General features: G+C 37.8%; 1 protein-coding gene across 1 annotated transcript in view; it reads right to left on the reverse strand.

Annotated features, from left to right (window-relative positions):
* Window positions 1-1,396: 1,396 nt before the first annotated feature.
* Window positions 1,397-14,675, reverse strand: part of OXTR (oxytocin receptor) — a 33,214-nt gene continuing 19,935 nt past the window's right edge. Inside the window, exon 3 of the mRNA XM_003762422.3 lies at window positions 1,397-2,720. Within this exon, the coding sequence (XP_003762470.1) occupies window positions 2,473-2,720 (248 nt within the window). The 3' untranslated portion in view covers window positions 1,397-2,472. The remainder of the gene's footprint in view (window positions 2,721-14,675) is intronic.

Here is a 14,675-nt window from a genome sequence, read left to right on the forward strand (position 1 = left end):
GTAAGCGGAGGACTTCCGGGGAATGTTGTGAGCCTGTGGTACCAGATATGAGCGCTGGGCGTGCAGTCAGCTCCTACCCAGAGACATAAAAGCCAAAGCCAATTGGATAACCGAGGCAGCAATTTGAAAAATCCAACACTCCCCCTCCAAAGCCACCACAAATAATCCCTCTTGCAGGTAGGGAATTACAGAGAGAAAGAGAGAGAACACACATGAGAAAAGCCTTTATTAAGCATTTATCTGTAAAGCAAATTACAAAAGAAAATTAATCGATAATAGGTAAATATCATCCTTTAGCAATTCACAGAAATACCATGGTATGCATTTGGTAGGACAAAGGTAATCGCCTCACACTTAGCATCTTGAAGTTTCACCACAAGTCAATGAAAATTTCTAACCCATCCTCTACAATCTGAACTGCCAAATACATTCATTTCCTGAAATTTCTAACATAAATAATTTTACCCTTAAATATGTTACTATCTAGATCCTACCAGAGGCAGATGCTGAAGGAAGCTGAGGATCCTTCCCTCAGATCAGCCTTTTTATCCTCCCCCCAATCTGACGGACTGACCAAGGACCCATTAGAAATAGGCCAGTAGAGAGTCCTTCTGGCTCCTCTATCTCAGACTTTATTACTCAGATGCTCAATATAAATTTCTCACCTCTCCACTCCCAATGGAACTGAACTCCATTTCATTCCAACACTCAGATCTACCACCCCATTCTGAACAGTCACTCATCAGGAACGTGGCTACCCATATTCCTTGGATGACCAGAAAATCACCCATAATTCTTCTGACAAGATGGCAACCTACTGTGCTGTGCTACTGGACCTTTTATTGTTCCATAATGTCCACTGAGATTTACCATACTATTTACCCAACCGCCATACATTCTGAACCCTTGGCCATTGCCATCTAACCTGACATTGCCCTCTAAGGATTCTTGACCCTTATCACCTACTCTGCTGCTGCAACCCTAAGAACCCTAAGGCCCAGGAGGGCCTTCCATCTGCCCTACAGCCATGCCCTGCTATACATATATACATACATATATACATAGCATAAATATATGCTATATATGTGCATGTATATATATAATATATATATTTAGAATATAGGATTCTTTACTATTTATATCTTAGCACAGTACTTTGCACGTTGCTTAATAAATACTTTTCCATTTCATTTTGAGAGAATTTTCCATTGTCCATTCCGAGAATTAAAATTTAGCCCCATAATTTTTAGAATCTAGTTATTTTTAACATTTCAGCTTAGTAATAAGATTAATAATAGAATTCAAAGCAGGAGTTGCACATTCCCTCCAGAACCATGTATGTCTTCTCCAGAAACTAGAAGCTAGAAAAATAAAGAAGTCTCTTTTTCCAAGGCTCTATTCCTCATATAGGGGTGGACCATAGAATTATTATTTTCACCAATGGGGAGACTCTATGTAGATATCTAGGTAAATAAAAACCTGGAATGTTAGTACCTTTCAGAAATTCATTTGCAGCCTCAGCTTCGCTGTAATTCACTTGGGTTTATTCAATTCTTTAAAAGCCCTTCTTTTTTTTTTTTTTAATCAAACTTCTGGTCTGTTTACCTAAACCAGATTGTCCAATATGGTGGTCATGGCTACATTAACCTAATGATGAATAACCCCTAGTTAATCTGTACCCTAGAGCAACTGTTTGCCGCTCCAGAACAGAAGCAGCTGGTCAGCATTTTTTCCCTAACTGTGCTAACATAGCTCTTAAAACCCTAGATTTTCTGTTCCCAATTTTCCCTTCTCCTTCTAGCCACATGCCCTACCAACCATTCATGCATTCCTCATTACAATACTGGCAAGTAACACAACAATGAAAGCACCGCTGCTCTACATTTGCCCTAGATTTACCTTAAATAAGAATGTTTGGAAGGCTACAAACATTAATTTTTGGTGACTTTTCCTTTTATACAAGATCTGTGGAATTATCCAATATAGCGAGTTACTTGGGCCACGGAGAAATGAAGTGGCTTGCCCAGAGTCACACAGACTATTTTCAGAAGCAGGACTTCTCTAGGTTATCCCTCTCTCTCCATTCTTCCAGGCTGCCTTTCATTTCAACAAAGAATAAAGGCAGATCCACAGAAGCCATCATCTGCTCAGGAGGGAGGAGAAGGGAGTCTTGAGTACTTTATGGGGTCAACAAGAGATCTTGCCAGAAGGCCCAAAAGATTGGTCAATAGATAGGAAATGGTACAGAACCTCCATAAGGGGTGATCATTTTGACTATTAGGTCCATATTTCTGGTACCCCATATTGCATGGGCCCAAGTTGTATCTATGTACAGAAGCTTATAATTATACATACATACATATATATATACACATACATTTGTACATAGACCTCCATGATAGGTCAGAAATTCCCTGCAATACAAAGTTAATTAAATTCAGAGACTTCAGAACCCTTTGTGTGTGTTCTTCTTCATTCCCCAGCTGGCTGGGTGAAGCTCTTCAGGCTGGAGCTCTTCCGGCTCAGGACAAAGGTGGAAGAGTTGCTTTTTTTGCTGGCGCTGGTCTCACCCCCTGGGTTGGTCTTCAGGTAACTTGTGGAACAGCAGAGGAAACGGTGTACTAGGTCATGAAAGAGGTGGCCTGTGAACAACATGTAGATCCAGGGGTTGCAACAGCTGTTGAGGCTTGCCAGGAGCATGGCAATGATGAACAGAGAGGCTGCCGGAAGAGTGAGAGTAAGAGCAAAGCATTAAGAGGACATAAAGTCAATGTGGCAATTAATAGAGCCAACCTGAGGGGAGAAAAGCACAGGAGGTGCCCACCAGCTCTAGCGCAGCCCTGCCTTACTTTCTATGTCCCTCAAGCTATTCTTGATACCTTCCTTCCCCACTCACCCAAGGCATCCCCCATCAGCACCCAAGCAAGATTCTAACATTTCTAAGCTATTAAAAATTAAGCATAAATATAATCCTGTCACTTTCATATTCATACTTCATATTTCATACACAATGGTTCCTTATTGCCTCTAAAATTAAAAAAGAAAGAAAGGAGGGAAGGAAGGAAGGAAGGAAGGAAGGAAGGAAGGAAGGAAGGAAGGAAGGAAAGAAGGAAGGAAGGAAGGAAAAAAGAGAAAGAGGGAGGGAAGGAAGAAGAAAGGGAGGAAGGGAGGGAAGAAGAGAGGGAAGAAATGGAAATATTTCTTCAAATTCTCATTGATCCAGCCAGTATACTCAGGCTTCAATGCTTCTCAGACCTAAGACTTTATCAATGTGAAGTCTCCCTCCACTAGCACAGATCATGACTCCAGCCAGACAACTTAGTGAACAGTTTTTAACAGTTGATCTAGCCAAGAAAGCCACCATACAGTTGCCAGACTGATGATGAATTATCCCAACAAACAATAATTCTAGAGTCATAGCATTTGGATTCAAACCTCACTTTTGACATTATCTTTTTGGGAAACTCATGCAAACCTTCTCCTATATCTCAGTTTTCTCATCTTCAAAATTAGGAAAAGTTGCATTACATATCCTCTGAGATCTCTATCAACTTTGGATTTGTGATCCTATGGTCCAAGGGAGATATCAGGGTAAATGACCTTGGACCTCAGTTTCCCCATCTGTTAAACAAGAAGTTTAGCCTAAATGACTGCTTACTTGGGTCTTTTCTAGTTCTACATTTATGATTCTATAAATATGGTTTTACAAATAGGCTACTGAATTTGTTGCTGTTGTCATTGTTATTGTTTGTTGTTGCTGCTGCTGTTGATTTATTGACTGGTTGGTTTGGTTTTTTTCCTGACGATAGGAATCAGAAATCTATAGGAACCATGGATACCAATACCTAACTCAGCCATTTTCATCATTTAACCCAAAGCCAACTTTAATCAAGGAAATTCAACATGGCAGCAGAAGGGCTACTTCTCCCAGACTGAGATGAATTTCTAAATTTGTTCAGAGGTGAGGGAGCTCCTGGAAGCTATGTCTCTCGGCCCAAGCATGGCCCTATAGAGAGATTGTCTAGGTAGAAATGTTCATTTGTTCCCATAAGAATGTACTTGATTAAATAGCTTCATCATTACTGGGGCCCTCAGAGCTATTCAAAAATCTTCTCAGCTTCTCAGATCAGCAAGAGAATTTACTAACAGAATTGAATAGATGGAAAAAGACTTTCTATGGAAAAGGGGAGAAAGGGGAAATTATCAGCACAGATTTGGTTAAACAAAAGATAAATACTGAATGAAAAGTCGATTGATTTATGCTAAATTAGTCCAATGCATCAGTCAACTTCCTCTGCGAATCTTCCCTTTCTCAAGAGTTCCCAGTTCTTATTAGGTTAAGTCTGAAACTGTAGATTTTAATAAAGAAATTGTTCAGGTCTGTCAAGCAGAGGAGAGCCACCATTTCTCTCACCAGAGTTTTCCCTCTCTTCTCTCTTCCATCTCTCCAAATCCTATCTATCCATCAATCCCAATCGTCTTTGTGAAATTCTCCCTGATCTTCTGAATCCTCACTGATCTCTCCTTCCTCCAACTCTTAGAGTCTGAGCTGGAAGGGCCCTCAGAAGCCAAGGAGTCTGACATTTCACAAATGAAAAAAATAAGGCCCGGAGAATGCAAGGTACTTGCTGAAGGTCACAGCTAGGAAGCCTCAGAGGCAGGTTTTGATCCCAGCTGTTCTGGCACTCCAGTCAGTGCTCTGGCGATTGAATCATGATTCTCCTGGAACTCTGAATGTGTGCCACACTCCTGAGCACTTAATTAGATACTGTCTTAAGTGACTTAATAATAATCCCTTCTAGAGCAATATAATAAAATTGAGCAGGTATTGTTATTCAGATGTTTCAGTAACATTTGAGTCTTCATTACTTCATTTGGGATTTTCTTGGCAAAGATACTGGATAAGTTTGCCATTTCCTTTTCCAGCTCATTTTACAGATGAGGAAAGTAAGAATTAAATAACTTCTCCAGGGTCACAGAGTTAGTGTCCAAGAATGTATTTGATTTCAGTTCTTCCTGATTCCAGGCCCAGAGCTCTATCCATTGTGCCCCCTAGATGTCCATAATAATCCCTTATAGAGACTCATAATAAAATCAAATAATTATGTGATTCTTTAAAGTTTGCAAAATGATATGTACATGAATATATGCACATCTATATATAAATATCATTTGGATGACACAATTGTGGTTTGCTCCTCAGACTAGATACTCTATTTCTCAATTCCAGGCATTTTCACTTGCTAATCCTCAGAAGGGCCTCCTTCTTCATGTCACCCCCCCTACTCAATGAACCCCAATGGCTCCCTCTCGCCTCCAGTATCCAATATAAAATCAGTTTGGTATTCAAAACTCTTCCTAGTCTCCTCCTTCCACCATCAACCTCCCCAATAGACCTTACTCTCATACAAACTGTGGGTACGGTGACCCTGACCTCCTGGCAATTTCTGAAACAAGAAACTACACCTCCCAACTTTTAGCATCGCCTCTGACTGCCCCCATGCCTACAATGATCTTCTTCCTCATCTCCCACCTCTTGACTCCTCCAACTTCCTATAAGTCCAGTCAAAATCCTACCTTCTACAAGAGACCTTTCCTGATCCCTTTCAAGACTAGTGCTGTCCCTCTGCTGATTTACCCTATTTGCCCTTACCACATAGTTTGTTTATACACAGACATCTGCATGCTGTTTCCCCCATCAGTCTGTGAGCTCCTTGAGATCCAGGACTGACTTTTGCCTTTCTTTGTATCCCCAGCTTTAGTACAATGCCTGGCACATAACAGGTGCTTACTAAATGCTTGTCAACTGACTGATGATTAATTGAAATGTCTGGTTCCAGAGTCAAAGGATATAAATTAAAATCCTGCTTCTGTTATATGACCCTGGGCAAATCAATTTATTGTTCCTCTAACTCAGATTCTTCATCTACAAAAATGAGAAGATTACACCAAATGCTGAGACCCTGTAGAACTTTAAGCCCTTTATTTTTGGGGGCAGATGCCTTTTTATTATCTGTGTAAGAGCTCCCTGGTGAGTAAAGTCCCTCTCCCAGCATAGAGCAGCAATGGCTCTGTAGTGTTTAACCTTAGAGAGTTGCCTGAGCTACCTGAGAGACTAAATGACTTGGCTAGAATGGCAAAAATTATCAGCTATTTTTGCAATATGCCATGTAGCCTCTCATGTTCAATATGCCTAAGGTTTATCTCTACAATTTAAGTCCATTTAAGTCCAACATTCTAAAAGGCACATCTTGTACTTCTCTCTATTCCAGGGTTGACTAGGCTGCCCAGCATGGACTGGACATATAGCAGATACTCAGCAAATCTTGGTGGGTTGATTGCTTGAGTTAATTCAGAGGGAGTGTTGGGTAGAGAAACAATAGAACTCTGAATAAATAAACATATTCTATCCCCTATGATTCATCCTCCTTGCCAATGATCATTAGCAAGAAAGGACCCAAGAATGAAAGACAGTCATTAAAGCAGGAAGTTCTTATATCAAGTAAAGTCAACAACATAGAAGAACTAATACCCAACATACCATAATGATGCTGAATAAATGTTAAAGAAAAAACTGGGAACAAGAAGGGACTTAAGTGCTTAAGGTGCAATAATATTATTTTTAATTATATCAATTGTTTAATTTAATAAAGTTATTTATTAATTAATTTAATAAATTAAATTAATTATATAATTGTTTGATTAGGATTCAATAATTAAATTAAAAATAATTAAATCAAAAAACAAAGGACTGAGATCTCCTAACATAGCTGAAGGTCTTTCAAGGGGTTATGATTTTGTCTCCAAGACCTTCCAGTTAGCAGACAAATATTTCTGAGGACAAAAATGGTATTTTAAAAGAAGATAACATGTTAGTAGAAATGAGAGTATCAAATTGCAAAGAAGAACTCTGAAGAAAGATGCAGGATGATAAAGTTTGAATGGAAAGAAGGATAAAGCCAGAATTTGGAAGAAGCACTAGATAAGGAGACTGTGGTTGGAAGGTGGACAACCTTGAAGGAGGACATTGAAGAAGGAAAGGGGCACAGAAAGTGGTGACCCAGGTGATTTTGTTTATTTTGCAATAGTACCCACATCCTGCCCACAATATTAAAACAATGTTGTTCCTTTCCGTGATTGGATATGAAATCAAGCAGGAATAATAATTTATAAACAATCTTATAGACCAAAGCTTCATAAACTGTTGTTTATGTAATGTAATTAAATATAAGGTCACAGAATAATGATTTATTATCAGTAAATGTTTGGTTTGTATACCTATTTTATATATGTATATATCCAGCATTGCATAAAAATTTCTCAAGCAAAAAGATCCTGTCTTAGATTATAGAACAGTCAAATACTCCCTCCCTTATTCGGTCCTTCTGAAGGCCTAAATTAGCCAAGAACAGCTGACTGGCAGTCAGCCACGTGTCTGTCTAGGTGTGGCTAGCCCCATGGTCATATCCAGTACAGAGACATATAGTCTACTAAATCTAAACCAAAAAATTCAAGAGAAAAACACTTTAGTCCTGCCATGTTATCTAGAATAGCAGTGTTTTAGTTTCTTTTTTTTCTCTTTCTCTTCTCAAAACTCTTTGATGGCTCCCTATTACTACCAAATGATAAAGGAACTTGTTGATAATAGCTAACATTTACATAGAGTTTTAAATTTTATGTAATATTTTACAAATATGGTCTCATTTCATTCTCACAACAACCCTTGAAGATTGGTGTTGGTATTATCCCCATTTTATAGGTGAGGAAACCAAGGTACAGAGAAGTTGAGTTCACCCAGTGTTATACAGCTAATAATTATTTAAGGCAGGATTTAAACTCAGGTCTTCCTCATTCCAGATCCAGCACTCTAACCACTATACCACATAGCTACTTAAGCATTTAAGGCCCTAAAGGCTGCTACCTTTCACTTCTAGTCTTATCCCATGCTTATTCATCCTTATATCCTCTCTACTCTAGGCAAACTGAACTGAGCATGTACTTTCCAATCTCTATCTTTGCTTATAACATGTTTCATGCATAGAAGGTCCCACTGACCAGACCCAATCCTACCTGTTGATAAAAATTCCCCCCATCTTGCAGGACTCATTTCAAATATTACCTTCTCCTTGAAGCCTGCCTTGCTCTCCTCAGTTAGGAGTTAATTTTTCTTCTCTGGACTCTATATAGCTCTTTGCCCCCTTTTTGTACTTATGACATAAATATAGAGCTAGAAAAGAATTTTGAAGTAAACCCATCATGTTTCAAAGAGGGAAAAAGACCTATAGAAGGAAAATCACTTATTCAAAATTAACTATGTGACAGAATGATTTCAACCCAATCTTCTATCTGCAAATCTCGTGTTTTTGCCATTGAATCACATTGCCTTCCTTTAGCTGCTCTATTTTATGTCATAATTATTTCTGTACATACCATAATCTTCACTTATATTTTAAGATCTATGAAAGCAGGAAGCATATCAAACTTAATTTGCTATTTCTCCATTATCTAACACAATGGGTGCTTACAAAACTTTTGCTGAATGATATCAGTCATAACCAAATAAATTTATATTTAAATAGCTCTTCAATATTACTTCATATTTTAAAAATTGGCAAAGATGGAAAATGAAATTATTGTCAGAGCTATGAGAAAATAGTTACATTAATTTTCTACTCTTTTTTCTTTTCTCTTTTATTTTTTTATTTACAAAGCATATGCATGGGTAACTTTTCCACCACTGATCCTTGCAAAACCTTTTGTCCCAAATTTTCCCCTCCTTCCCCCACCCCCTCCCCTAGCTGGCAGGTAGTCCAATACATGTTAAATCCAATAAATGTATACATATTTATATAGTTTTCTTGCTGCACAAGAAAAATCAGATCAAGAAGGGGAAAAAAACCTAAGAAAACAAAATGCAAGCAAATAACAACAGAAAGAGTGAGAATGCTATGCTGTGTTCCACACTCTGTTCCCATGATTCTCTCTCTGGCTCTCTTTATCACTGAACAAGTGGTCTTCTTGTTATTGAAGAGAGCCACATCCCTCAGAATTGATCTTCATATAGTCTTATTGTTGCCGTGTATAATGATCTCCTAGTTCTGCTCATTTCACTTTGCATCAGTTCATGTAAGTCTCTTCAGGCCTCTCTGAAATCATCCTGTTGGTCATTTCTTACAGAACAATAGTATTCCATAGCATTCATATACCATAATCTATTAAGCCATTCTCCAATTAATGAGAATCCACTCAGCTTCCGGTTTCTTTCTAGAAAAGGGCTGCTCCAAACATTTTTGCACATGTGGGTCTTTTTCCCTCTTTTAAGATCTCTTTGGGATATAATCCCAATAGAAACACTGATGGGTCAAAGAGTATGAACAGTTTGATAACTTTTTGAGCATAGTTCCAAATTGCTCTCCAGGATGGTTGGATCTGTTCACAGTTCCATCAAAAATGTGTCAGTGTCCCAGTTTTCCCACATCCCCTCCAACATTGTGCATTATCTTTCCCTGTCATAGCCAATCTGACAGGTGTGTAGTAGTATCTCAGAGTTGTCTTAATTTGCATTTCTCTGATCAATAGTAATTTGGAGCACCTTTTCATGTGACTATAAATAGTTTCATTTTCTTCATCTGAAAATTGTCTGTTCATTTCCTTTGACCATTTATCAATTGGAGAATGGCTTGAACTATTATAAATTTGAGTCAATCCTCCATATATTTTAGAAATGAGATCTTCATCAGATCCTTTGAATGTAAAAATGTTTTCTCAGTTTATTGCTTCCCTTCTAATTTTGTCTGCATTAGTTTTGTTTGTATAAAAACTTTTTAACTTAATATAATCAAAATTATCTATTTTGTGATCAATAGTGATCTCTAGTTCTTCTTTGGTCACAAATTCCTTTCTCCTCCACAGATTTGAGAGGTAAACTATCCTATGTCCTTCTAATATGTTTATGATATCATTCTTTATGTCTAGATCACAAACCCATTTCGACCTTATCTTGGTATATGGTGTTAGGTATGGGTCTATGCCTACTTTCTGCCATATTAGTTTCCAATTTTCCCAGAGTTATTGTCAAACAGTGAGTTCTTATCCCAAAAGCTGGGGTCTTCAGGTTTGTCAAATACTAGATAGCTATAATCATTGACTATTTTGTTCTGTGAAGCTAATCTATTCCACTGATCAACTTCTCTATTTCTTAGCCAGTGCCAAATGGTTTTTATGACCTCTGCTTTATAATATAGTTTTAGATCTGGTACAGCTAGGCCATCTTCATTTGCTTTTCTCTTCATTAATTCCTTTGAAATTCTTGACCTTTCATTCTTCCAGATGAATTTTATTGTTATTTTTTTCTAGGTCAGTTAAGTAGTTTCTTGGGAGTCTGATTGATATAGTACTAAACAAATAGATTAGTTTAGGTAGTATTGTCATTTTTATTATGTTAGCTCGACCTATCCAAGATCACTTGATATTTTTCCAATTGCTTAGATCTGACATTATTTGTGTGGAAAGTGTTTTGTAGTTTTTCTCATATAGTTCCTGACTTTCCCTTGGCAGATAGATTCCCAAATATTTTATACTATTCTACTCTTGGGGTTATGAAGTGGTCTAATTATTTGGGAAAGTAATGTGGAATTATACCGTAAAAGTTTTTAAAAATTATTTACACCCTTTCTCCTACCAATTTCAGTATTAGGTTTATACTTATAAGGAATATAAATGTGTATACATATACATATATTATATATATGTAAAAAGAAAAGATCTATTTGTGCAAAAATATTCCTAGAAATTCTTTTTGTAATGACCAAAAGTTGAAAATAAATTATATGTGCAACACCTTCGGACTGATGAAACAAGCCATGGCATATATAAATGTAATGGAATATTACAATCCTGAAAGGAACAATAAATAATAAGGTTTCTCCCAAAAAAATAGGTAGACTGGCATGAAGTGATGCAGATTAAGGAAAACAGATCACAAAGATCAGTATACACAGCGATTATGGCTATATAATGAAGAGTCGATCTGGTAGCACAAGTCAGGCTAAATACAGTAAGTGACATTGGAACTGGCTAATTAGAATTAAACCACATAGCAGGTTTTTATTGACAGACCATCCACTTAGCTAGTTTCATTGATTTTCCCCTTTTTTTCTGGAAGAAGAGAGAATTTACTGGATAGGAAAATAGAGAGCAATACATTTAGAAATGAAGCAGTGATGAAAAAACAAAAGCTATCAATAAAAAGTCATTTCTTTAAAATTAAATCCTACCCCCTTCCTTACTTTTGACAAGTGATAAATTACAAGGGGGTGCAACTGAATATATAATCATTTTTTGTATTATTATGGTAGAAACAAAACTGATAATAGATTAGTAAAACAAAATATTTCCTAAGCTGAATTGAGTTAATAGAGGTTAAGAGCTTAGACAAATTCTCTCCATTCTAAGAAGCATGAAACAAATTCACATAAAGAAGTAAAGGACTGACATCAGCTTATCTCCATGGCTTGTGTAGTCCTTGTTTTACAACATTTTTTTTTTGCTGAGGCAATTGGGGTTAAGTGACTTGTCAGGGTCACACAGATAGGAAGTATTTAAGTGTCTGAGGCCACATTTGAACTCAGGTCCTCCTGACTTCAGGGCTGATGCTCTAATCACTGCACCACCTAGCTGCATCAACAGCACTTTATATTATAAAGCACTTTCTTCAAAAGAAAAAAAAAACTTTGTGAGATAGAGAGTTTTGAATATATCTGCCCCCATTTTACAACAGAGACTGAGAGAGGTCACAGTGACTTGCTGATTTCACAGCTAGCAAGAATAAGAGCTGGGATTGTGTAATGTCATTTCCATTTTTCTATCTTACCCAAAAAGATATTTTGAGTGGGGGGAGAGAACAGGAGGGAATTGTGCTCTGAGAGTAAGGGATGGAAAACAAAGAAGGGCCACCTTCTGTACACAGAGGACATTAAAAAAATAGACTGGGGACCTCAAAAGACAAACATCACCTGCTTTTTGAGGACGCAAGCGATGCAAGCTGATCAATTATCAAAGACTGCCCCTTAGTGGCTGGTCTATGAGGGATTGCAGAACCATTGAGTCAGAGGGATGGAAAGGGTCTTGTAGGTCATTTAGTCCAACCTCTCTCCAGGATCCAGGGTTCACTTTACACCGAAGTTGGCACCCAGCTTGTATGTGAATGTTTTCTACCCTATCCTAAATCTTCTTTGGGTAAGCTCTTTCTTTTCTCTATTCATACCATAGCTCCCTTCTGCCCCAAACCACAATCTCTTTTCCACACCTTTAAAACCTCTGAAATATTGAATCCTATATCCAGGACAATTCTCCACAAGTGTACTTAATTTGATCACAGTCATGCTAGGATAGAATATTGGAGTTGGAACAAGAAGTTCTGTGTTCAAATCCTACCTTGGACACTATATAATCCTGGGCAGGTCACTTTATCTCTCTTGACCTGTTTCCCCATTTATAAAATAGGGATAGTCTCTCCCTCATAATATTATTCCAAATGTCCATTATTGTTCTTTCAGGGCAGCATTATTGCATTCCAAGTGTCCAGATGACAGAATAAAGATAAAGTGATTTGCAACCTTAAAACACTGCTCTTACTCTAGCTTCCCTCCCCTTATCAAGGGTCCCAAATTCCAGGCAAAACAAGCTATAGCTATTCCCCCTTCCTTCCAGGTATCCCTTTTTACTATCCCTGCCCCACAATGATCAACCTCCTACCCACTACATCACTGAAACCTGCAATTATCTAAGCTCCCTGACATGATCACTAATAGAAATATGAGAGAAGAGAGAAGGGACTCTGGATGACAGGTGATTTATCCGTGGTCACACAGGTAGTATGTCAGAGGCAGACATAAGCCCAAGTATTTCTTCTTTCAAGATTGACCCCATTCCCACAATGTCTCTCCCATTCTCTTTCTTTCTTTTTTTTTCAGACTGGATAGGCTATCCACAAATCTTAGACTCCCCAGTAGCAGGGCTATAATATGTGCCATCATGGCCAATGCCTTTCTGTTTTTACCTGGGTTCAAAACTTGCTTCAGCCAAATACTTTTAGACGCATGACTCTGGATGTCTCATTTAACATCTCAGCACTGCAGGCAATTTTCTGTTGGATCTGGGCAACAATGATATATTTGAAATTAGAGGACCCAGTTTCAGATCCCATCTCTTTCACTTACAAGATGCATAACCTTAGGGAAGACATTTAATTTATCAAGCTTTGGTTTCCTTAGAGGCTAACCTCTAAGATTTCTTCCAGTTCTATGATCTGCTAAAGCCTAGATTGTGATCCATATTGATAGAGGAAATTCTCACACCAGAAGTTCCTCCATCCACCCAGAAAAAAAAATCCTTGTTTGACAGGGAGAGTAAATGTGTAACAAAAGATGGGCTTTAGGGACAAAAAACAATTTGATATCATTGCAAAAGCGATGCAATTTCCCAGCTATAACCCCACCCATTCTCCTACTATTCCTATACAACTCCTATTTAGTCAGTCAGTGAATAAGCAAAAAGAGGAGGTGACAGTTGCCTATGATATGACTGAAAACGGCAGCATTGGGATCTCATGCCTGAACACCTTGCCCAACTATTATGACAATGATCATCTTGGAAATGGTGAATGGGTCAGCACTTGCAAAGTATCTTTTACTGCATCCTATCTTTGCTCACCCACAGAGGGAAAGAAAAAAGTGGTGTCATTTATACATTGTGACCTGTGATCTAAAACTTCTGAGTCTGGAGTACCTATGAACTGACTGTGGGTGACCTGGGCCTTGGGTAAGCTACAGGTACACAAGCATGCAGCAGTTTAAGTGAATTCCCAATTTTGTTCCTTTTATTGATTCTATCATCATGATAAAATTAAGCATAAAGGATGCCTTCTCAGGGACATATGCAGTAAGTCCCTTTTTTACTATATTCGCATGATTAAGAAATAGGCAAGAAAGGCAGTCATTGTCAGTGGGATGGGGGCTCAGAGCTATTCTAAATCTGATTCATTAACTTCCCCCACCAGAAACTACTACAAGGGGTATACCCCTTAGTAAGAATAAAAGCATCCATTCATTCCCTGAGAAATCAAGCGAGCATGTCATTTCCCCAGGGCTCCCCCTGGTGTTGAATGGAATATACAAACCTACAAGTTTATCCAGAAACATAACAAAAATTTTATTCTTACTATAAATAGTGAGTAGCAGAACAGTAAGGTGGGTTATAGATTGTAAAGGATCTGTACACAGAATAGAAGCAAAATCAGGTAAATGGGGAAAATGCAAGTGAACACTACAGTCCTATAAAAGCAGAAAGAGAGAAGGGAATTATTTAGCTAATCAGAGTACAAGTAGATCAAGAAAGTAGCATTCCTGCTTAGGGCTGTGACAATCCAGCTTTAAGGAATTGTCAAATAAAAATTGAATAGGATCATAATTTGGGTAAAAAAAACAGCATGCATAAAAAAGATAGCACTCCTCAATTTCCATCTTGCTTTTGTCTTGTTTACCAGAGAGATCAAACTTCAAAATGGAAATATGGAATAAAGGAACATACTTAATAGGGAACTAAAACCTAAGATCAGTAACAATATGGTAAGAGAATTTATTAACTGTTTTTTAATGAAATCAAGTCATCTGGTC

This window comes from Sarcophilus harrisii, chromosome 1 (assembly GCF_902635505.1).
Source record: "Sarcophilus harrisii chromosome 1, mSarHar1.11, whole genome shotgun sequence".
NCBI lineage: Eukaryota > Metazoa > Chordata > Mammalia > Dasyuromorphia > Dasyuridae > Sarcophilus > Sarcophilus harrisii.